Source organism: Tamandua tetradactyla, chromosome 13, assembly GCF_023851605.1.
Source record: "Tamandua tetradactyla isolate mTamTet1 chromosome 13, mTamTet1.pri, whole genome shotgun sequence".
Lineage (NCBI taxonomy): Eukaryota > Metazoa > Chordata > Mammalia > Pilosa > Myrmecophagidae > Tamandua > Tamandua tetradactyla.
In genome coordinates this window covers 21,818,245-21,840,687 of record NC_135339.1, presented here as the reverse complement: position 1 = coordinate 21,840,687, position 22,443 = coordinate 21,818,245, and the positions used below count along the sequence as shown (strand labels likewise).

The following is a 22,443-nucleotide window of genomic DNA, read 5'->3' as shown; positions in this document are numbered from 1 at the left end:
TTTTGCCAGTGATCCTTGGGCCATGCTAAGCAGTATGCCTGTAGCTGGCAGTAGTTCCAGCCCGTATTGGCAGCTGATTTTTGGGTGCAGGAGGGTGGGTCAGATGAGCCTCCCAAATAAAAAATTCTCTAGCACAGCATGCTTGCGATTTTTCACCATGCTTAGTTTCCAATTCAAGCTAATTCCAAGTTAACTTCTTAATTGAGCTGTTTATCTTAGTAGAGTACCTGAGATACCACAGATAAGAGAGAGGTTTAGGGGTAAATCTCTCTGTTTTCCTTTCCAGTCCTACTTATCTGAAGAGCCAAGTTTTCTCAAAAGACAAGTAACCCAAGAGGAGAGTGTCAGTGGAAAAGCAACACATTCCCTTTCCTTGCTACACCCCTGTCAGAGAACTGTCTGAAAAACAACTTCAGAAAACATACCAAGACATTGGATGAAGAGATTTATTTCTCTCTTCTGTGTTCACCAGTTCCTGGGTTTATAGGAGCACAAGCTTAGGCAAACAAGATCCATTTCTCTCTAAGATGTTTCTTCAGTTCTTGATGCACTGGAAATCAATGTAGATAACTCATGAATAATAATGAGTATTAGATGCTCATAAATTCCCCACAATTCATTGGCTGAAGACGTTGTAAATGGAGGTTTTGGCTTTTATTGTCCTTGGTTGCATCCTTAATGTGCTTTAGTTTGAGTGTACAGGTTTGGGGTTTTAAAACTTGTTTTTAATTAAGACATGGTTTATTTTTATTGCTTGAGATAAAATGCAGTCTGGGGGGACTCAAATGTAACTTACAAAATAAAGTGCATCTGGGCAGACCATAAGAAAAAAAAACACAAAAAATACAAAACCTAAAGGCTAAAGTGTCTGCCAGGATTTTAAAATTTACTTAGTAACTTCTTGGAGAATAAAAATCCCAGCACCTGCATTATTAAAAAGCACACCTTATAAATGTCGCTGTCTTTGAAATACTTAAATGAACTCTGACTGAATTATGAATTAATGGCTTGTAAAAATTCACCTAAAGCAAGCTACTGAAGATACTAAATAAAAGCGGTAAGGAAAGACTCTGAGCAAACTCAAACTGCTGTTTGTTTTTATCAGTAATGTAACCCAAAAAGTAGCCAAGGGTGGAGCTTTCCCTGTGTTTTGTTTCCCTGGGCCGAGCTTCAGAATGTCAAGATTTAATCTAAAGAGGTGTGTGTTTTTAAAACTAACAACCAAGTAATAAAACACCTATAAAAGGAGGTTTATAATGGAAACTGTGACAGTTCTGAGTGTAGGATTACAACTCTTTTGCTCCCCCTCTCCCTTTTTCTTATCCTTTCATCCAACACTGTCCTTTGTTTTAGTTCCTTTCTCACCTTGCTGCCAAGAAGCATATAAGTAGGGGGAACTCACACCCCAAAGTAGCAGACCATCTTTAAAAAAAGATGTGTTCTGTGGTCTTCCGCATTTTAGGACAGGGCTCTGCTGCCAGTTTTATTTGCCTGAGATAAGACTCGAGATAAGTTGCTCTAACAAAGTACCTAGTTTGTACAGTGGTTTCTAATGGGGAGCTAAAGATGCTGCTGCTGCGAAGTGTCAGTGGCATGAGGATGTACGAGTCAACTAGGGCAGGAAGCCGGGGGCCTCCTCTCCCTGGCACCCTACACCACCCGCCAGGGCCCAATATTGTCCTGACTCCAGGGGATAGACTTCAGTCAACAGGTGGTCAGCAAGGTTACCATGCCTGAAACTTGGTTTTTATTTTTTAAAGCTATAGTTCTCCGCCCCCTCCCGAAGAAATGGCGCCTGGGAAGGGAAACTTCGTGCTCGAACTCTGTAGGAGCCATTTCTCGGGGCTACCTTGTCTATTTTCTGAAGTCTCCCCAGCTAGCGTCCCATCTATCTCCGGGATGAACGAGGCACGCTCACTTCGGAGTGCGAAGGGCGCCAGGAGGCATGCGGGCAGCGTTAGAGTGGCCTCGCCTGGGCGGCCAGAGGAGCCCCGAGCCTCCCTCATCTGGGCCTCAGGAACTCGAGGGGCCCAGGGGAAGCCTGGAAAACCGAACTTAGCCATCGGCTTTCCCCTTGCGCCCTGTCTGGAGCAGAGGGGGAAGGGCCCCCAGCGGCCGCCCCGCCCCTCCCCCCAGCACCTCTGCCATCCGGCGGGCTCCCAGCAACTCGCTGGCCGGGGCGCCCGGGAGAGGGCAGCTTCCCGCTCCAGCCCGCGTCTGGCATCCCCACTTCCCACCCAACGATGCCGCCGCCGTGCCCTGTCCGCAGTTGCTGAATGTCACTGCTCCCTCTTCCTCTTGGTCAGGGTAGCCACAGCTCCCGAGGCGTCCCCCTCAGCCAAACCACCGTGATCACCCCAAGGCGCGAGGCCTGTGCGAAGGGTGAAGTTTGGGGCCCTTGGCGGCGGGAGGGGGGGGCGCGTCAGCGAGGACCGCACCTCAGCTCGGGCCCCGCGGGCACACTCCCCACCCGAGCGGCCCAAGCGTCCCCATCCTCCTAGACACCGGCATCCCCGCCCTCTCCCGAGGGCGGCGAGCGGAGCCCCCCAGGGCGGAGGCAGGTACCCCCAGGGCGGGGACAGGGGCGGGCGGGGTCCGGGCTGCGCCCCCGGCCCGGCCCGGCGGGCTAGCGGGCGGCGCGGGGGGAGCGGGGCTGGGCGGCGCTGCCTCGGGCTCTGTGCGCTGCAGCCCGGAGCCGAGGAGGAGGAGGAGGCGGAGGAGGAGAAGGAGGCGGCGGCGGTGGGTCCCGGGCGGGGGGAGCGCGGCGCTGCGGACCCGGGCGGCAGGCAAAGGACGAGGCGGAGGCTGAGGAAGGCAGCGGGGAGACCCAGGCTGCAGCAACAAAGGGCAGCGAGCGATTGGCCCGGCTGCAGGCGAGGTTAGCCGGGGACCCGGGTGGCCCGAGGCAGCGGCGAACGGTGCACGTGCTTGCAGACACGGGCGAGTGTGGAGCTGGGGGGTGCACGCCCGGTGGGTAGGGGCTTGCTCCCCCTCGGGATGGGATGGCGAGTAGGCTGCAGCGACGTCGTCCTGCCTGCACCCGACCTGGCGGTTGCAGGGTAGGGGTGTGTTTGGGGGGAAGGATGCGAGCCAGGGGGCGGGCGAGTAGTCGCCCGGGACGGGACAGGAGAGAGGGTGGAGGAGGGGGCGGGATGGAACGCTCCGGGCGGCGCGCCCGTCCGCGCACTCCACCACGGGAACTGGCGACTGAGAACCTCGAATTTTAACTTCGCGTGCCCGCCCGCGCGCGCCCGCCCGCGCCCACCCCTAAATCCTGCGGCCGCCGCCAGCGATCAGCTCTCACACAAACTTTAGCTGCGGGCTAGGGGGATTGGGGTTGAGTGGGGGAGGGGAAAGGAGAAGAACCCCCCCCCCCGATTGGCGTCATCTGTAGCCAATAAAGCCAAGCGCCTCTGCTGCGAGTAGACCCAATCCATTTCTAGCAGTAGAGTGGGCGGGCAGGTGGAAGTAGAGGTGGCGCGGTGTCTGGAAGAGAGAAAAAGGGCTGGTCCAATAGCTGCCCGGAAGAGGCGGGCCTAGCTGTCTGTTGATTGGTACAGGCAATGGGCCCGCCCTCGGGGTGGTCCGGACGGGAGAAAGGATGGGTTGAGGGGTGTGCCCGTAAGGAGGCAAGATGATCGGCAGGAACCTGCCCCAATGGTGTGCAGAATGATTAGTGAATGGGTGACGGACAGGCCCCCAGGCCAACGGGTGGCCTCAGATGTCTGCGGCTTCACCCAATGGAGAAACGTTTGGGCGGGGCCGCAGCTCGGGTTTAATGAGACTCCATTGGGCTGTAATCAGTGTCATGTCGGATTCATGTCAACGACAACAACAGGGGGACACAAAATGGCGGCGGCTTAGTTTCTACCCCTGGCGGCGGCGGCAGCGGTGGCGGAGGCGACGGCACCTCCTCCAGGCGGCAGCCGCGGCTTCTTTTTCAGGCAGCGGCAGCGCCCCCAGCAGGCACGGTGACGGTGGCGCGCGGCCAGGTCTGTCACCCGCCCCCAGTGCGTTCCCAGGGGGAGGAGACTGGGCGGGAGGAGGCCGGAAGGGGGGGGCATCGGGGGCCTCCGACGCCCCTCCCACAGGCCTCTGCGCGAGGGTCACCACGGGGCCGCTCGGGGTCAGGCTGCCCTGAGCGTGACGGTAGGGGGCGGGGGAAAGGGGAGGAAGGACATGCCCCGCCCCTCGGTCGGGACTCCAGGACAAGGGGCGGGGCACGAAGGTGGGGGGCGGGGCTCTGTCGTGGGGGCGGGGCTCGGGTAGTGGGAAGGCGGGGGCTTGGAGGGGGTTTCTGAGTGGCAGTGAACTGGTAGGAGCCGTGGGAGGCCGGTGAGGTCTGGGGAGGATTGGTGAGGAGTGGGATGGGAGGGAAAACGAGGTGTGGAAGGAAGCAGGTGCGGAAGGGAGAATAGAGAGGGGTGCAATTTGGGAGATGTGGAAGGGAGACCTAAAAGTATATGTTAGAACAGGTGAAATATTTCAGTAGGGTGAGATTGCACTAACCTGGGGGCAGAGTAATAATGGGTTTGGGTGTGATGGATGTGGAGAAAGGAGTGCAGTGTGGGTGTTGGCTAGTTGAAGTATTGACTCATGTGAGAAGCAAATTGGTTTGCTATGGTGGAAGGAGTTATCTGGGTGAATGGGCATGTTGGAAAAGGAAAGTTTACTAGCTTGTGGTATATGAAGGCATAAAACAAACATGGAAGGATGCGATGGTTAAGATTGGGAGAAACTGTGAAAGATAATATTGAGACAGCAGATCTGACTTAAATGTGGAAGGGAGTGGTGGGTGGCTACTTAGAATTTGCAAAATGTATCTGTACCAGAAAATTTTGTGGGAACTGGGGATTCAGGGGAGTGGGAAAAGGAGACAGGTGTGAGGAAAGGTGGGTTCAGGTGGGCAATGTAGGTCTTGTTGAATGTGGCTTGGTGGACTGCACCAGGAGTGAGGTTGAGGCAGAGAGAGGTGTTTGGGAGAAAGACTGGATTTCTTGGTTGAAACTTGAGCTGGAGTCTTGAAGAAGGGACAGGAGAAGCAGAGCAAGGTGTCCTAGGAAGAGGCACACATACTACGTTGGCAAAGAACATTGGGTATTTTCGCATTTGCACATAGTTTCGTAGGGGCAAGTGCAAGGAGTGGTGGGAGATGAAGCTGCAAAATCAGAGGAGGGCCTGCCAGGTGAAGGAGCTTAAGCCACACAATCCGGAGAGGGTGCTCAGCTGTGATAAAGACAGTATTAGGTGGGGATTGTGAAGGGATAGAATGAAAAATTACGGATGTGGCAAATAGGCATAGAAACCCAATGAACGAAGTTTGTTTGGGATGGAAGTAATAGGAAATTTCAAGTCAAGAGTATATGAAGACCTAATATATGGACAGACGGTGGAAGTAGCTGTTAGGAATTAATTGTTTTAGGATGTGGTTAGTTAATTGGTTCTCCAGAAAAAAAAATTAACGACCTTCTCCTTGGCTCACTTGTACCTTGTTGATTTTCTGGAATAGCCCTGAAATAAAACATTCCACTATTTTTTTATTTATGAATCCTTCACACATGTGTCAAAAGGAATTGGGGGCAGTATATTTTTAAAGAGAAAAGGATTATATTGTATGTTTCAGAAAGAATAAGATTCTTACCTGAGAACTTTGAGGGTTAAAGCTTGGGAAGTAAAGTGATGGTTAAAAATTTAAAAAGGTAGTGACAGAGGAAGGTTTTAACATTAAAGGAGATGGTGATGACATGGTCAGTAAAAGAAGTTCAAAAGTTTTTCCAGCAAACTACCTAGGCCTGAGTAGAGTGACTGTTATGTCATTGCCATTACACTATATGTTTATTTTATGCACAACTTGTGAAGATAAGGTGGGAGTTGTTGAATGTAAGGTATAATGTAAATGAAAGGTAAAATGGGGTGAGTAGTGAGGAACTGTACAACACGAGGGAGGAAGTTTAAGATTCTTCAGAAACTTAGAAGGCCTAACTAACTGGTCTGGCTTTACTAAAATGCCAGGGTTCTTAAAGGCAACTTTTCAATCTCTTAGTTTTCTGTAATGTAGCCTTTAGTCTTCCACGTACATACATGTTTGCGTTTGTATAAAGTGAGAGAAAAGGAACATTTTTGAAAGTAGGGATGTGTGAGCGATAATGGTATGACTCTTTGCTTGCAGAATGGTAAATGGTGCATGTATGTGAGAGGTGGGATGAAGGGATATTTCTTCACTATAATGCCTTAATTTGCATTTCCAAAGCACTGTGAAATTTTTTATTAAAGAAGTTGTAGGTTTACAGAAAAATTATGCAGGAAACACAGTTCCCCATATTACCCCTTGCACACACATATCCAGTTTTCCCAGTTATTCCCTATTATTTATGCTTTACATTGGTGTGGTACCTTTGTTACAATTGATGAAACAATATTATAATTAAACTATTAACATTAGCTCATTGTTTACATTAGGGTTCACTCTGTGTTGTACAGTTCTGTTTGTTTGTGTGTATGTGTGTGATAACTTATACACAACCTAAGATTTCTGTTTTTATCCCTTTTTAAATATACAATTCAGTGGTGTTAATTACTCTCACAATGTTGAGCCTAGATCACCATCATCCTTTGTCAAAACTTTACCTTCACCCCATGTACAGAAACTCTGTACCAGGTAAACATTAACTCCCCATCCCTCTCCCCCACTTGGCATCTCGTAACGTGTATTCTAGTTTCTGACTATGAATTTGCATATTTTGCTTATTTCGTATGTGACATTATATGATATTTGTCCTTTTGTATCTAGCTTATTTCGCTCAACATGAGTGAAATACGTTTTTGAGGTTCATCCATGTTGTCACATGCATCAGAACTTTATTCCTTTTTACAACTGATTAATATTCCATTATGTATACATACCACATTTTGTTTACCCATTCATGTGTTGATGGACACCTGGATTGCTTCCATTTTTTGGAAATTGTGAGTAATGCCTCTAATGAAGATCGGTGTGCAAATATATGTTCGAGTCCCTACTTTCAATTCTTTTGGGTATATAGCTAGAGGTGGGATTGCCAGGTCATTGGTAATTCTATATTTAACTTTCTGAGAAACTGCCAAACTGTCTTCCACAGCGACTGCACCATTTTACATTCCCATCAAAAATGAATGAGTGTTCATTTGATCACCTTTTTAATAGAACTTCCACAGTCTTTTGCTAGCTATTACCTATTATGATACCATAATTTTTGTATCATCCATTTAATAGGTGGTGGATATTTCTAGTTTGGGACAATTGTGAACAAAGCTGCTAGGAGCGTTCTTGTTCATATCATCTCGTGCAAATGGGCATAAGTTTCTCTGAGTTGTAAACTAAGGAATGGAATTGCTAGTTGATAGCTCTGGTGACTTATTTATCCTAGTTTTGCTTGTTGTCCAAGTGTGATTAATATGACATCTTTAATTCTCCGAAGTATCTGTGTTTGGATGATGAGTTGTAGAGTTGCCCTAGTTGTCTGGTATCTGGTATACATGTCTTCAACTATATTAGGTACCAAACTGTTTTCCAATGTGGTTGTACCCAGTTACACTCCTTTCAGTCACATAGGAGATTTCCCATTTTTCTTATCCTCTCCAATTCTCAATATTGTTAACTTTTAAAGTTTTAGCTAATCTGGTAATTTTGGATTTACCTCAGTAATCAGGTTGAACAGCATTTCATATATTTATTGGCCGTTTGTTCTTCCTCAGTTGTGAAATTCCTGTTCAAGTCTCCCCAGGCCCTTTTAAAGAAATTGGACTGTGTGTCTTTTATTGCTATTTAGAAGTTCTTTATTTACTCTGGATACAAGTCATTTGTTGTGTGTATATGTTGCAAATGGCTTCCATTCTCTGTTTGCCTTTTCACTCTCTTTATGGTGTCTTTTAATGAACAGAAGTTCTTAATTTTAATGGAGTCAAATTTATTGGTCTTTTCTTTTATGGTTAGTGCTTTCTGTGTCTTGTTTTAAGAATTATTTCCTACCTTGAGGTCAAGAATATATTCTCCTATGCAGTATTATCTTTCTAAAAGCTTTATTGACTTTTGAAGATGTATAACTAGGAGTAAAATACACTCTTGACCCCAGCCTCATTATTACAAATCTATTTTTGCTTTTCTTCACTTTCTTCTATTCTCTGTGTTGGATTTTACTTGTCTTCAACTATAACTGAAAGCCTGGTTCTGACTTACCCTGTCTGTTAGGAGAAAACGGTCATATTGACAGAAGTTCAGCCAAATTAGATTTTACAGGTCTCCAGCTGATTGTGCTGCCCTTTTCCCTTTTATGAGCTAGCATTTTATTGTGTTCCTGCTATGTGTCTGCCACCATCCTTGGTTCTTCCATATTTGTTATCTCAATTATTTCTCTTAGCGATTCTGCAATGCAGGGGTTTTTTTTCTTCTTATTTTTACAGACCAGAAAGCTGAGACTTAGATGATGGAACATGCCCAGTGTTCCACAGTTTAGGTAGCTGGCAAAGTGGGGACTTGACCCCTGTACGCTCTAGATCCTTCTGACCACAGCACATCTACTTGTTGAATGAGATTTCAGAAGCCTATTGTTTGATAATATCCCAAACCAATGAAAATCGCTTTATTACTTTTAATGTAACATATAGTCCTAATTAAAGCCCATATTTATAGCTATGGTAAAACTGGATGAAATTATCTGCTTCCCTGTATATGTTGGAGTAACTGCAGTTAAGAGTGACCAGGGGTCAGTTAATGAACTCTAGAGATTCTCTAAACCCTTGAAATTGTATGGAAATATGTGTACATACATGCGTTTTTTTTGTTTTTTTTTTTTTTGAGTCGGTTATAATTTTCTTGGCATTCCCCAAGGAGAACCTTAGTTTGTTTTTAGGTTATATCTGTATATCTGATCTGAAGACGTCTGTAATAAAGTTAACACAGAATTCTGAAGTGGCCTATCTTTTCAGAATAACCTTTTAAAAGTTCAGATGTCAGGTGTTCTTTCTTAGTAATATTGTTGTCAGTCTTTATCATTAAAAATGGACTAAAGCTTATTTATTAATTAGAGAGGAATTTAGGATTGAGTAGGAATTTTTAGTGCCCAAAAAGGACATTCTAAATATAGTTGATTGTTTCTAAGTGAAACTGCTTAGTTATATCATCATTACTAATCACTGTACCCTGGCTCCAAAGGCCTGAAAGAGTTCAAATGACTTTCATCTTTTCTCTAAAATCCTGTGTTTTACAAGGCATCAAATTTCCTGTGAGGTTCCTAACAGTGTGATTAAATTCTAGAGACTGAAACTATTGAGCACTTAAATGCAGGGATGACTGTGCAAATGTAATTCATGAGCTTCACCGGGAAATTTGGGACATATCTTTGCTAATTTATGATGATGATGTTGAAACTAATCTCTGCTAGGGATTATGGAAGCCTTAATAGTTTATTGATGGTTCAGTTATTGTTTGTTGGGGCAGATTTACACAAGTATAGTTTAATGACATAACAAGGATATTGTCAACTAGGAGAATATGCCATGAAAAATTAAACTTCCAATTAATATAATATGTATTAGTTGGAATGATAATTTTCATGGTGATTTATCCTCTTAGAAATCCTTAGAAAACATTATTAGCTTATGAATTGAAAACTCTCTGTTAATGAATAGTGAGAAAAAACTTAGTGTTACTCTAAAAAGATGGGGAATTAAATATTCAGTGCAACTAATACTCATTGAGTGCTGACTCTGGGCTTGCTACCGATTAGATGCATATCTATAAGTTGAACCAAACTGAGCTGTGGAGAGATAAAATAGTAGTAGTTGCTTTTGTTTGTTCCTTCAATCAACCCTTCCAACCCATACTGGATAGATACTTTTGCTGAAGTGATTGAAACATTCAAAGTTTCTGCACTCTCCTATGTGTTATGTACTTTCATTGTGTTACCTGTTCCTGCAGTTGCTTCCTGTTACTTCATCTGTCATGTTCACATGCTTCAAAATGGCTTTTCCCGCATCCAACTTCATTTCTTACCCTCTTCAGCCATGTACCTGCTCTAAGCAGGCATAGGGACTCACTGTTCCTTTTGTTTGACAATTCATTCTTATCTCTCTGCCTTTTCCTAAATTCCCTTCATTCACTGATGCATTCGTCTAATAAATATACATTTAACCCCTTTTATGTTCACGTTGAGGTCCTGGGAAATGTCCGGGCATAGAAAGATGAATCACACATGAATTCTGTTCTTAAGAATTTTACAGTCTAGTAGAAATGAGATCAGTACATAATTAAGCAACATATACAGTGAGAAATGAATGCCATAATGGTAAGAAAGCTAAAAGCTTCCTGTCAGACAAAGAGCTGTGGGGGTTCTGAGGTGTTGCTTGCATTGAGCCATGCTAGGATTTGAATTAGGGTGGGGGACCAGGCAGTTATCCAAGTTCTGCCCTATGAAGGGCCAGTGTAAGTCCCATCTTTTGTACTTTATCACACTTCGTGTTTGAGCAAGGTAAAGTCACAGTTGTTCCCAGTCTCTTTCTCTTCTGTAATCAGAGAAACGCTTCCTTTGAAGTGAATCTAAGGAGAAAGTCCAACAAATAAAACAGTTTAAAATGGAGCCGCTATGTTTGAGTGGAAGGGTTTGTAATGGCCATAATGTTTAGCCCACAGGGGTGCCCCTGCAGGAGACCTCACCAGAGCAGAACTCCAAGGAGGGAAAGGAATGCTTGAGCTTTGGTATCTGAATTAGAATCCTTCACTGTAATACTGAAGAGGCCTTGATGGAGTCAAACCCCAGTTTCCCTTTTGTAAAATGGGGCAACAGTGGTAACTTACAGGATTGTTTTATGGTTTACCTGGCCTAGAGTAGGTATCAGGAAGTGGTTGATATTATTATTATAGTTCAGCTCTTGGTTAATTCTTAATTACTTTTTATGTGTTCTTATGCCTGTCCTTCATCTGGAAAGTAAACTTGGTTTTTACACTTGTTTTGTCTTCCTCAGGGTACCTACCATGGGGCTGCATGCATGGAACATCATTTTGTTAAATATTTGTTGGTTGTTCTTTGATTAGTATTTAAAAACCTCATCTCCCAATTCATGTTTTGGGCTTTACTCATTGATTTTAGGGGAAATAGATGCATCCAAGACTTGAAAGTTAACAAAAATCACTGTATGGGTGATGTTTGATGTCAGGCAGCAGACATTTGTTAACTCAGGATGTTATTTTGAGCACCCGTGTCAGTTGTTTGTGCTAGGAAATCGCAGAAGAAAAAGAAGTCAAATCCCTTCCCTTAAGCAGTTTATGTTCTATTTGGGAAGATACTGTTAGGATTTGTGGATCCTCACTCAGTTACATAAGGGGCTTGCAACAAATCTAGGAGCTTATAAAAGTGAGAGAGCTAAAAATAACTGTGAGCAAGTAAAACTCATGGTGACAAAAGTAAACTCTTTTATTAACCCTTATTTTTTCTGCCACTGTTTTTGGCTCACCCACAATGGCTCACCCATAATCTCCTCACTTGATTGTTATGACACTGATTTTGAAACAACACATAGCTTTAGTAAAAGCTTGGAGGAGGCCTCACATAATATTTATGACCCAGGATATTTTGACTCTTCTTATGCTGACATGATTATTTCTGAATATTTATGTAATACCAATGAAAGTTAAAAACTCAGTGTTGTACTAAGCATTTCTCTAGATCTGTTTGGAATAGTTTGTAATGGATGATGTGAATAGTGTTTATTATAAAACTGATACAACCATGTAATTTACGCATATTATTTTGTAGTTTAAAATGATTCAAAACCATAGAAAATAGAATAATTTAATTTGATGTAATGTGAGTTCCCAGAATTAATTTGGAATGATTTTCTTCCTTTTTGGTTGCATTTTGGTCCAACTTTAAGTTTTTATAGAGAAAAATGAAAAGAAAATAATATCTTGGGATTTAAAGTTTTGATAGACCGATCTATCTGCATATGAAACAAATCCCAGTGCTCTGAAAAAGAAGTGGTGTGAATAATTCCAAATTGGGGATGGGGGGCATGGGGGGGAGCATTTCTATTGGCTTTTGAATGAATTGTGCATTTTTCTTCCTCTAGATTTGCCTGTCTAGATAGATACTGCTTAGACTAAAATTAAATTGGTTTTCCATCTATTCTCTTAGCTTATACCAATTTACAGTGGGGCCAGTGGGATGTCAGAAACAAACCAGCCTACGATTAAAAAATTTGCAGTAGATAATATCCAAAGTGGATAATATACATGTGTTTAGTTGAGAATTGGCTACAGATAAGAGACTTCTGATTTTGTTCCTATGCTAGCTGTGTATTTTTTTTTTAAACACTGTGATTCTGCTTGTAGCAAAGAGCTGCTGTGTTACATCTGCTTCTGCCTAATTAACTCTGTTGGTTGGTGTCAGATGAGAGCTAATTTTGAGATTAAATTGAGGAGTGGGGTGCATGTCTGTGACTGGGGGAGGGGAGAAGGAGGCTCTAAGGTTGCTTGGTTGTTTTATATAAGATCAAAAATGCAGTTATTCTCAGTTGTGGCTTTTACGTTTATTTTCTGCCTTGAAATAAAAAGCATCACTCCTGTCCTAAAATGTGCCTGTGTAAAAACACACTTACTATTGTGAAAACTGGTACATGCTTCTTTTAGGTGAAGATATTGGCCATACTTTGATAGGCCCAATCAGTACCTAGGTGCTAGGTGACCTTTGGGTGAATAGTGAATGCTGCCTGGAAAAGTAAATGCTGACCTTAAAAGGACGCCTGATGTTTTTTTCTGGATAAAATGTTATATCTGCCTGGCTATTTGAGTAATGGATTTTTTTCATGATCGGATTCTCTCTTAGGACTCTATCACAAACCTGATTTTTAAAATGTAGGGGAAACGTCTGGCATTTAGGAAGAGAGAAATTTGCTTCTTCAGGCATTGCCTTTAGGGCTTCATTTCTTGTCCCAAATTCCATGTTCATAAATATCTTTTAATGGTCTGAAAGAGTTAATGTATCACCAAATGTATTAGTTTTTGTATTAATAAACTCATTGCAGCTGTTTGTGGAAAGTTGTGGAGATCCATAGGTGGTTGCTGCATTTAAGAGTTGTTCTTATGCCCAAATTAACATTTAGTTTTTTCTTTTGGCAGATTTGCCTCAAGACCTGGACAATCTTCAGTTTTGTCATGGACTATTAAAACGTTTAGAGCGTCGATTCTGGTATTTTTCCTTATTTTATTTTCTTTTTAATGTATAAAAAGTGTTGGTAATGAATATGAATGATTATTTGGATTGTGGGTAAGGATTGTGGTAACAGCTTGTTGTGAAAATATATTTTGGGTATTTATTAGTTTTGGAATGCATTTTGTTCTAATGTATGTTCATTTGCTTACATTATCAAAATGTCTGAAAGCAACTTTGCAATACTGAATACTCTTCTGTGATCTCTTCTGCTTCCTGCAGTTGTATTTTGTGCAGTCAAATTAAATTAGTTGTAATTCATCCTTAATAAATGATGAAAGATGAAATAATTAGTTGGACACAGTGAAATATCTTCTAATGAAATTTTGCCCCAAACTGTTTTACTTTGGAAAAGGTCAGTTTCCTGTTCTAAACTTTCTAACCTAAGAGTGATTCCTGTGTTCTATCCTGAAAGTGGTTGCACTATGAAAGCCCATGATTTCATTCCTAAACACACTGTTCCAAGTCTAACATTTTTTCAATGATTTATATAATGACAGAAAAAGGAGTGCTTATTAGATTTGCAGATGGCATAGATGACAGTATCAAGATTCAAAACCATCTCTAACAGGTTGGAAAATAGACTCAAACCAACAAAGTGAAATTGAACTGCTATAAATGAAAAATTTTAGGCTTTAGATTTGCACAGAAAGGGGACGGACAGACTTAGCTTGACAGCGTTTTTGAAAAAAGATCTGGGATTTTTAGTTGACTGCATGCTCAGCATGAGCCAACTGTGTGGCAGGGCTCTTTAGAAAGTTCATGTAACCTTGGGTTGCATTTATAATTAGTTGATGGGTGGACTACCAGATTTTAAAACTAGTGAGCAACCAAAAGAAGGAGGTACTTAGAAACCATGTGAGATGTTAGAAAACCGAGGATGGGAGTGCTTTAAGGAGAGACTGGAGGTACAGTGGGGTCTGGGTCTGCTTGTTAGTAGTTTTCAAAAGATCATTCTTTGCAAATATTTAAAGGCCTGTGATATTGAAGAAATAGTAAGAATTTCTTGGGATTGTTTCAGGGAAAGTAGTACTAATGGGTAATAGTTACGAGCAGGCAGATTTTTGGCTCCTGTGAGCAAGAAATATATTATGATTAGAGATGTCCAACAGTGGAGTGAACTGTCTTAAAAAGTGACAAGCTCTCAGTCACTGGAAGTATTTTAAGTAGAGACTCATGGCTATCATCTGTTGGGGGATATTGAACAAACAACCTTTACTGAAGGACTAGAAGTTGAACTAGATGACCCTAAGGTCCCTTCAGCCCCAAGTTTCTAAACTTGAGGGAAAGAGAGGGAGTGAACTTATACTTTACTAATGACAAAGAGGATAATCCTTTTTAAATTTCCCCTTTTGAGTTTACTGAAAAGTACAATTCAATGGCCCAATTGTTTTTTGGCAACACTTCAGAATCTCTGGGAGCAAATTTTATTTTCTTTAGTATATCTGGTCAAAGTTTTGAGGAATGATATATTATTTTCCCCTTCTAGGTATATTCCATCTAAATAAATGACCAGAGATAACTTTAAGTTTATATTTTATGAGATTTTTTTCTGTATATATAGATGTTGTATTTGATAGAAAGTGATAATTGCTGTCTATTGAATATTAAATACTGTTTTCACTTATTCCTTTCAACATTCCTGTGAGGAGTATACTACTATTGCCTACTCTTATTACCCACAGGTAAAGTGATTGAAGCCTAAGTCCCTTAGCCAAGATTTCTCCACTAGGCAGTGTCAGGACTACGGTTCCAGACCACCTCAGTTCAGCTGCAGAGGCAGAACTAGCCAGAGTGGGTTAGCTCAGGAGGAGGAAGAATGTTGAGCTTGGGTTTAGAACAATGATGTTTGAGGCTTAGATCAGTTATTGACTGTTACTTTGGGTGAATTATATCTTCTTCTGAGCCTCAGTTTACCAATAACGTTGTCCTGCAGATTAAATGACAAGTTACGTGTGAACACGCTCTGTAAACTTTAAGCCATAAAAAGAGTTAAGTGAATATTCATAGTGGAGAGCAAGATGAGGGTCTTGCTGCCTATAGGTAGGCCTGGCTCCCCTCCTGGGCCAGAGCACTTTTTTTTTCTGGTGCTCTTTGAAGATATACTTATTACCAACCAGACTGGAGATGTGTGGTGGTTTTTGTGTACACCAGGAGACATATGCCACTGTCCATATGGAATCAGATTTGTACAAACCTGCCTGTTATTGAGCAGTTTCATGAGCTAACTGGGCATTAAGATACCTAGAATGCTACATTATTTGAAAGTGAAGAGTTATATTACTATATTAATTCCAATTTTCCAACCTGTGGCTTAGAGGGTATCTTAAACCCTTTACAAAGGGATGGGAAGATATGATTTCAGAGAAGTGGCTGCATGGGAATTTTCTTGTGTGTAAAAACTAGCTGAAATAGAAGAATTGGTATTATTGTCTCCCCTTTTTTTAAGTTTAAGATTTTTAAAAAATAAATTCTATGTATTTCCAACTAATTTTTGTTGCATAGAATATTCTTTGATGTTGATTTTACATGTTTGTGATAAACATTTATCTTGATCCACTTTCAAATGTTATTTATTTCAATAAAGTTGATTCATTAGATATGTATAACAAATGTGATCTCTTAATGCCCCGTAAATTGCTTCATATAAATAAATGAAAAAAAAATTCCTTCTCAGACTGTGACCCAGTTTCTGGTTGAAAAATATGGTCATAGGAGCCATGTCACACAATACATTCTTGTAATTACTTCCATGGGCATTTCAGGGGGATTTTTTTTCTTATTAGAGTGGTGTCTCACTCTAATAAAGAATAAAGAATCTTTCTTTACTTTTAAAAGTTCCATTATTAATAGCCTTTTCCTCTTTTTTTATCCTTTAAGGTTTTAACCTCCTAGTTAATGATGTTCGTCGCCCGAATACAGTGTTTCCTGTTGGTAAAATAAGACAACTCTCAACATTGCTTGTTTGTCTCCTTTTTAACCTCTTAAGGATGGATGTTTGTAAGATGTTGCTTAATATGGTCTGGAATATTTTACCCATTTATTGAATTGTAAAGACTTTTAATTGTGCAAGTTCTGTTAAATAGAAGGAGAACCTCTATGGGTAACTTTTGTATTGAAGAAGTCATTTGTCAACCATGGTAAAACTTGCAAACCCACTTTATACAGAGTGGATTCTTGAAGCTATACAGAAAATAAAAAAGCAAAAGCAAAGGCCTTCTGAAGAGAGAATCTGCCATGCGGTCAGTACTTCCCATGGGCTGGATAAGAAGACAGTCTCTGAACAGCTGGAACTTAGTGTTCAGGATGGCTCAGTTCTCAAAGTTACCAACAAAGGCCTTGCCTCCTATAAGGACCCAGACAACCCTGGGCGCTTTTCATCAGTTAAACCAGGCACTTTTCCTAAGTCGACCAAGGGGTCTAGAGGATCATGTAATGATCTCCGCAATGTGGATTGGAATAAACTCTTAAGGAGGGCAATTGAAGGACTTGAGGAACCAAATGGCTCCTCCCTGAAGAACATAGAGAAGTATCTCAGAAGTCAAAGTGATCTCACAACCACCACCAACAACCCAGCCTTTCAACAGCGGCTGCGACTGGGGGCCAAGCGTGCTGTGAACAATGGAAGGTTACTGAAAGACGGACCGCAGTACAGGGTCAATTACGGTAGCTTAGATGGCAAAGGGGCTCCCAAATATCCCAATGCTTTCCCCGCCTCGCTCCCACCTGTCAGCCTTCTACCCCATGAGAAAGACCAGGTAAGTGAAGAAAGAATGTTAAAACATTCTGAATATTGCCCATGTGACTTTTATAGTTTCAGTTAAATTTTATACGGATAAAAGTTCTGAGTAAAGTTTGGTATAACTGAATGTTCTGCATTTAGGGCAGGCTTTTATATTCTAAAATGTGTATATTGTCTTATGATATAAATTGTTCTGTATTGTTCTACAGCATATTAAGGGCTTTTTTGTTGGTTGACCAAGGATTTGACATGATGATCATGTGATTTTTTTTTTTTTTCCCATGGGCAGTCACCAAGAATCAAACCCATGATTTGTTTTTTAAGTTGTGATTTTGAAGCAGTGAGTGATTGAAGGAATCTGGAAGGATAGCTTCAATCTTCCTTCCTCGAGGCAGGATTATATTTATTTTAAAAATTTAAAAAAGGCCAATGCATATTCTTTGCCGTATTTTCAAAAAGGAAGAACTTGCCGACTTCTAATTTTAATACCAATGATCTGTGCATTCTTGGATTGTGCATTCTTGGATTCTTGGATGTAACTTAAAGCCCTCCTGTTTCAATTAAAAGTCATTTGTTTTGTCCAGTCTTCTTTGGGTGTAGGTAAATGTTTATTCTGACTCATACAGAATCTTTTCTTAGACTCTTTGATTTCTCTGGGCCTTGGGTTACCTCTACAGTGTTTATAAATTTAGGGCAAAATTCTCCTTAAGTTACTGTTACAGTTTTAAATCTTTGGTTGTGTAGGGAATTCCTTTGTTTTGTTTCAAAGCTACTGAAATTATTTCCTCAACTACAAGCAAAATAGGACCACAGCAATTGTTTATAATTCAGGCCACCCAGTTAATGTGCCTGTTGCCTGCCCTTTAGGCAAATGGATATGTTGATATGCTGATATCAGTTCATTTTACCTCTTGTAAATCATTAACCACAGTTGATAGAAAAAGGTGGTTATGTTTAGAAATGAAACAAGTATTAGAAAAAGTTATGCTCCTTATGATTTGCTTTTCTGTTTTGGATACCCAAAACCATGTAGATGGACCCCATTTCCCTCAATGATAGAAAGTTTCAGTTCTAGAAACTGGATAGGACCAGATAGCTTGCCTTTCCATGGGCTGTTTTAAAGCTTGGCATTTATTTCTTAACCATATTTAATTTAGTCTTTTTCTTCAATATTTATTTTATTCTTTGGTGGTATTTGTGTTTGTGGAACCTACCCGATTCTTTGTGAGAGTATGTGAACGTAAAGAGAGAGGTAAACCTAAGAAATTGTCTTAATCACGTTTGTTTAAAAAAAAATACAGAAAATGACTCAACTCCTAATTCCTGTGTCTAGCACAGGAATTAAGTACCTCTGTTTCTCATGAAATATTTTTATAAAAGCTTATTCCAATAGGAAAAAAATTAAAAAACGAAACAAACACAAAAGCTTATACCATGAGGAAGTTTATGAAGGGAATGTAGCACCATTACTGGATGGAGGTAGATATCTTTGTTTTTAAAACATGTGCATTATCTTAAAGTATTTTAAGGTTTTAAAATTATAAGGTTATATAAATTTATTCAGACAGTTTGAGGTACTTTAATAATACAGGTAGGTAATTTTCTGATCCAGGGTGTTTTTTCATTCATAGTAGAGGGGTCACTACAAATTTTCCACAAGCCCTTTTCTGTTCTCTTTAACCTTGCACATCATTTCTTACTAACCTTATAGTATATTTTTCCATGTAGCATCTGTATGGAAGCATTTTTAGTCTAAAAGAAAATTCAAGTTTGAAAGTGTCTAAGATGAAAAAAAGAGTAATTTATTGCTTACCGTGTAATTGTTACTGCTTTTTTTTATGCTGAACTTCAGATTTTCCGTTAGCATTATCAAATAACAAGAAATGCCGAGAATATGTGTCCTAGAATTTTTCTTTTCACTTGATGAAATTTGGAGATTAACTGTATTGAGAAATCATAATAATGATCTAGTACTTAAAGAACAAGTAAAAATAAAAGTCAGGTCAAGTCAGTTTGACAACATGTTTGTGTTATATTTTGTGATAGCATTTTCCTTTGAAAAGGTAATAATAACTACATCATAATATATTGCCCTTTGAGATTAAAAGTTGTAAATAATTAAAAACCATGTAAACTCGCTAAATACATATAAAAGAATTTCTTAAACTGGGATCTGTGAATGATTTTGTATATGTAGACCACAAATCCCCTGAAATCATAACTAAAGTATCACATTTTTTTCTAGGGTCAGAGTCTGCAGCTTTTATCGGGTTCTCACAGGGATCCAGACCATCAAGTAGCCTATGTGAACATTTTTGTACTATAGAAAATATTTTGAGTTTCTTTTACTAAGACCGTCATATGTAAATTGTTGGCCATGATTAATTCCATGTTTTAGCTGCTGAATTTGAATGTGTGTATAGCTTGGATATTCTATAATTTCGTGTATATAGGACTTTTTGTATTACATTTGAAAGACAGATTCTATCATCTTTTTTTTTTGTATGCTGTATGGCAGGGGTCACATTTCATTCTTTTTCCGTGTGAGTATCCCGTTATGGCAGCACCCTCTGTTGAATTTTTTTGTTTGTTTGGGAAGTGCATGGGCTGGGAATCCAACCTGGGTGTCAGCAGATTATATCATTCTTGATATGTTAGAAGTGGTAGAGTTAGTATTGTGGAAGGAAATTTATGATATAAATGGAAATTGTATGTTCAGAGATTTAGTTCTCACAATTTAGTCAACGAAGGTGTTTCAAAGAAGCTATTATTCTAGTTAATTTTGCCTGAGAGTTGCATTTGTAAAAAAAAAAGAAAAGAAAAATGGTAGCAACAGTAAGCAATAGTTAAGTGTTAGATGTTGGTTGTATTCCAAGTGCTTTGTATTTGTTATATCCTTGGCTGATCACCATAAGGTGTTGTGGTAGATTTGTTATCCCTCATTTACAACTGAAAAACTGAGGCTTGAAGCTTAAGTAATTTGTCCAGGGTCAGTTATGGAACTGGTGAGTAGGGAAGCCAAGAATCTAATCCAGACAGTCTGACTCAGAGTATTTGTCACTGGGCTGTGTACTATACTGGTCATCAATGGTGACTTTTCATTTATAGTGAATGTATCTATTCCAGTCCTCAAATGGTTAGAAATAGTCCCCTCTCCCCCAAATAGATTTCCAGTATTTTAAATTTGATAGTTACAGTGAGCTTATTAGAGTTTTAAGGCAGATGCTATTTATAATATTAGCAATATGGGAAAGCAGTAGGGAAAGTAGTAAATCTGCATCTAATTAGGTTTAACATCATCATCATTGCTAGGTGACTGCTAGGAGGAATACAATGCCAGTTAAAATAAAAGGGCTCCTGCCTTTCTGAAAAGTAATTGCACATCTTCTGATAGTTTAAAATTCAAATTAGGTATTTCCTTAGCATAGTTTCTTTGTATTTACTTAAGAAAGCTCTCTTTGGTGAAGGAAATGAATTAAACCGCTGAAGATAAAACTTTTATCTTTGACTTGGTAAGGAAACTCCTTAAAGGGTAGTATTAGCGTTTCTCTTTAAAAGTGGTAAAGCTCAATTAGGTCAGATTATGAGGACTTTGGAAAGTCAGATATTCTAAGAGAGACTTCAGTTATCACCACACAGTTTGTAGCATTAAGATTCCATTTGAACATTTGGGTTTTGGCATTTTTATAAAATCAGTTTAGCTCAATTTTGAACAGATTTCTTGGTATTTCACTTTGTTGAGAATATCTTCCTGGAATTTATTAAGCGTCAAATCTTGGTGTGTTTCCAGTGCAGAATACAATGTGGGAACTTTCAGTTGGAATAAGAGACATTTAACCTCTAATATTAAGTAAGGTGTTTAATGTTTTTCTCTTGAAGAAATAAAATAGCTCTATTAGAACCTTACAAAACCCTTCTAACATAACCCTTCTAACATAATTACGAAAACAATGATATTATCACTAAGGAAAAAAATAAGGATGCCTTTTAAAAGGCCAAAGAGAAAAACTATGATAAAAATCACATGTGGTGGTCTTGGCTTGTATGGTCATTTATTGTCACCCCCCCCCCCCCCTTTAGGGTAAAGGAAATGTTTTATTAGGGTTTTTGGCAATGTTAACAATTTGAAATATTTCCATCGATAGAAGACAAATATACATCCTACATCAATTTCTTGTGCTGTGTGAATGCCATATATTAGGAGAACTTTACTTTTAGATTCTCCTTTGATTTTCTCACTCTGTCTTCCTCTCCTCTCCAGTCCCTTGTCACTGCCCTAGAGCAGATCTTCCTTATCTCTTCCTGGGACTTTTCCAATCTCCTGTATTTTGTTCCTTGATATGGCAGGTTTCCAGAAATCTCTATGTATTAAGGGGACTCATTTGTAGTCTCAGGCAACTCTGGATCTTTTGGGTAGAAATGTATTTTTTTATCTGCTAATTATAGAGTAGAAATGTCCCCCTCTCTGTTGACTTTCTTAGTATTCCTTTGAATTGGTGTCCTTTGTATTGCAGATTTCACATTTCTCAGAGAGTGCTTGGCTATGTATATTCAACCTAAAGTTGAATAAAGGCTTAAATAAAAGACCTTACTTTTTTGCAGCTTTGCAAAACATACTCTTCAAAATAACCTGAGTTTTGGAATTGGTATGGATAAAAGTCAGTTTCAGAATAACTGAACTCAGACAGTCAGAAACCTACTATAATGTGAAAGACTAGGTGGATCAAATACTTTCAGGGAAGGAAAAAATTGTAGTTCATGTTGTTCCTATAATTAAGCTTTAGAAGTTCTTTGAAATAGCAGTATCTGAAGACTTTTTGTGAGCAGACAGTACTGGCTGTTGAGACATTGTTGAGAGAGCACTTGGATCGTCTCAGACTAGTTAGTTGGGTCAAGGGAAAGATAAAATGAAGAGTGAATGAATCTATTGCACTGTGAGGCATGGCAGCTTGTTCCACTTTTGAGCTTTTATCAAGTTGGAACTTGTCTAGACTTCTAATGAAATAGGCTTCAGGTAAAGTAGAAATATTATGTTAGAGAATTTTTTATTGTTAAAATGAGTGTTAAACATTCTTTTTAACTCTGAATTTTAGATGTATTTGATACTGCAGCTGCCTTTTCTATAACACATGATCCTGTCCTGAATGACATACAGATGAGTCTATTTTCTGAGTTCCTGATGTTATTTTCTTCCAGGCATTAAGGTTGCAAAGAGTGTAACTTGACTAATTTTGGATACTGTCAGCAGCTTTCAGGAATTTACTGTTGTAGCCCATATACCTATTTGGTACATTTGTTGTACTTTCAGTGCTGAGAACATCTGGATTTTATAGCTTTGACGTTAGTTAACAGTTAAGTGCTTTTTCTCATTTATTCTCATTGTATCTTGAATGGCAAAGATTTTATTCATCCTTTTCCTTCAGATTTTATTTAATAAGTGGTACATCTTTATGTTTCTTG

The 22,443-nt window shown here is 40.1% G+C and overlaps 1 protein-coding gene across 6 annotated transcripts in view; it reads left to right on the top strand.

The window, feature by feature from the left end:
- The first annotated feature begins 2,256 nt into the window (after nucleotides 1-2,256).
- Nucleotides 2,257-22,443, top strand: part of KAT6B (lysine acetyltransferase 6B) — a 240,861-nt gene continuing 220,674 nt past the window's right edge. Inside the window, exons 1-3 of one of the 6 annotated variants that reach the window (XM_077124858.1) lie at nucleotides 2,257-2,382; nucleotides 13,151-13,220; nucleotides 16,122-16,999. In XM_077124858.1, the coding sequence (XP_076980973.1) occupies nucleotides 16,379-16,999 (621 nt within the window). In that variant the 5' untranslated portion in view covers nucleotides 2,257-2,382; nucleotides 13,151-13,220; nucleotides 16,122-16,378. Of the gene's footprint in view, nucleotides 2,383-2,746; nucleotides 2,879-3,382; nucleotides 3,993-4,125; nucleotides 4,150-13,150; nucleotides 13,221-16,121; nucleotides 17,000-22,443 lie in introns of those variants that run through there. The other 5 variants (XM_077124856.1, XM_077124860.1, XM_077124861.1 and 2 more) reach the window with 5 other exon arrangements.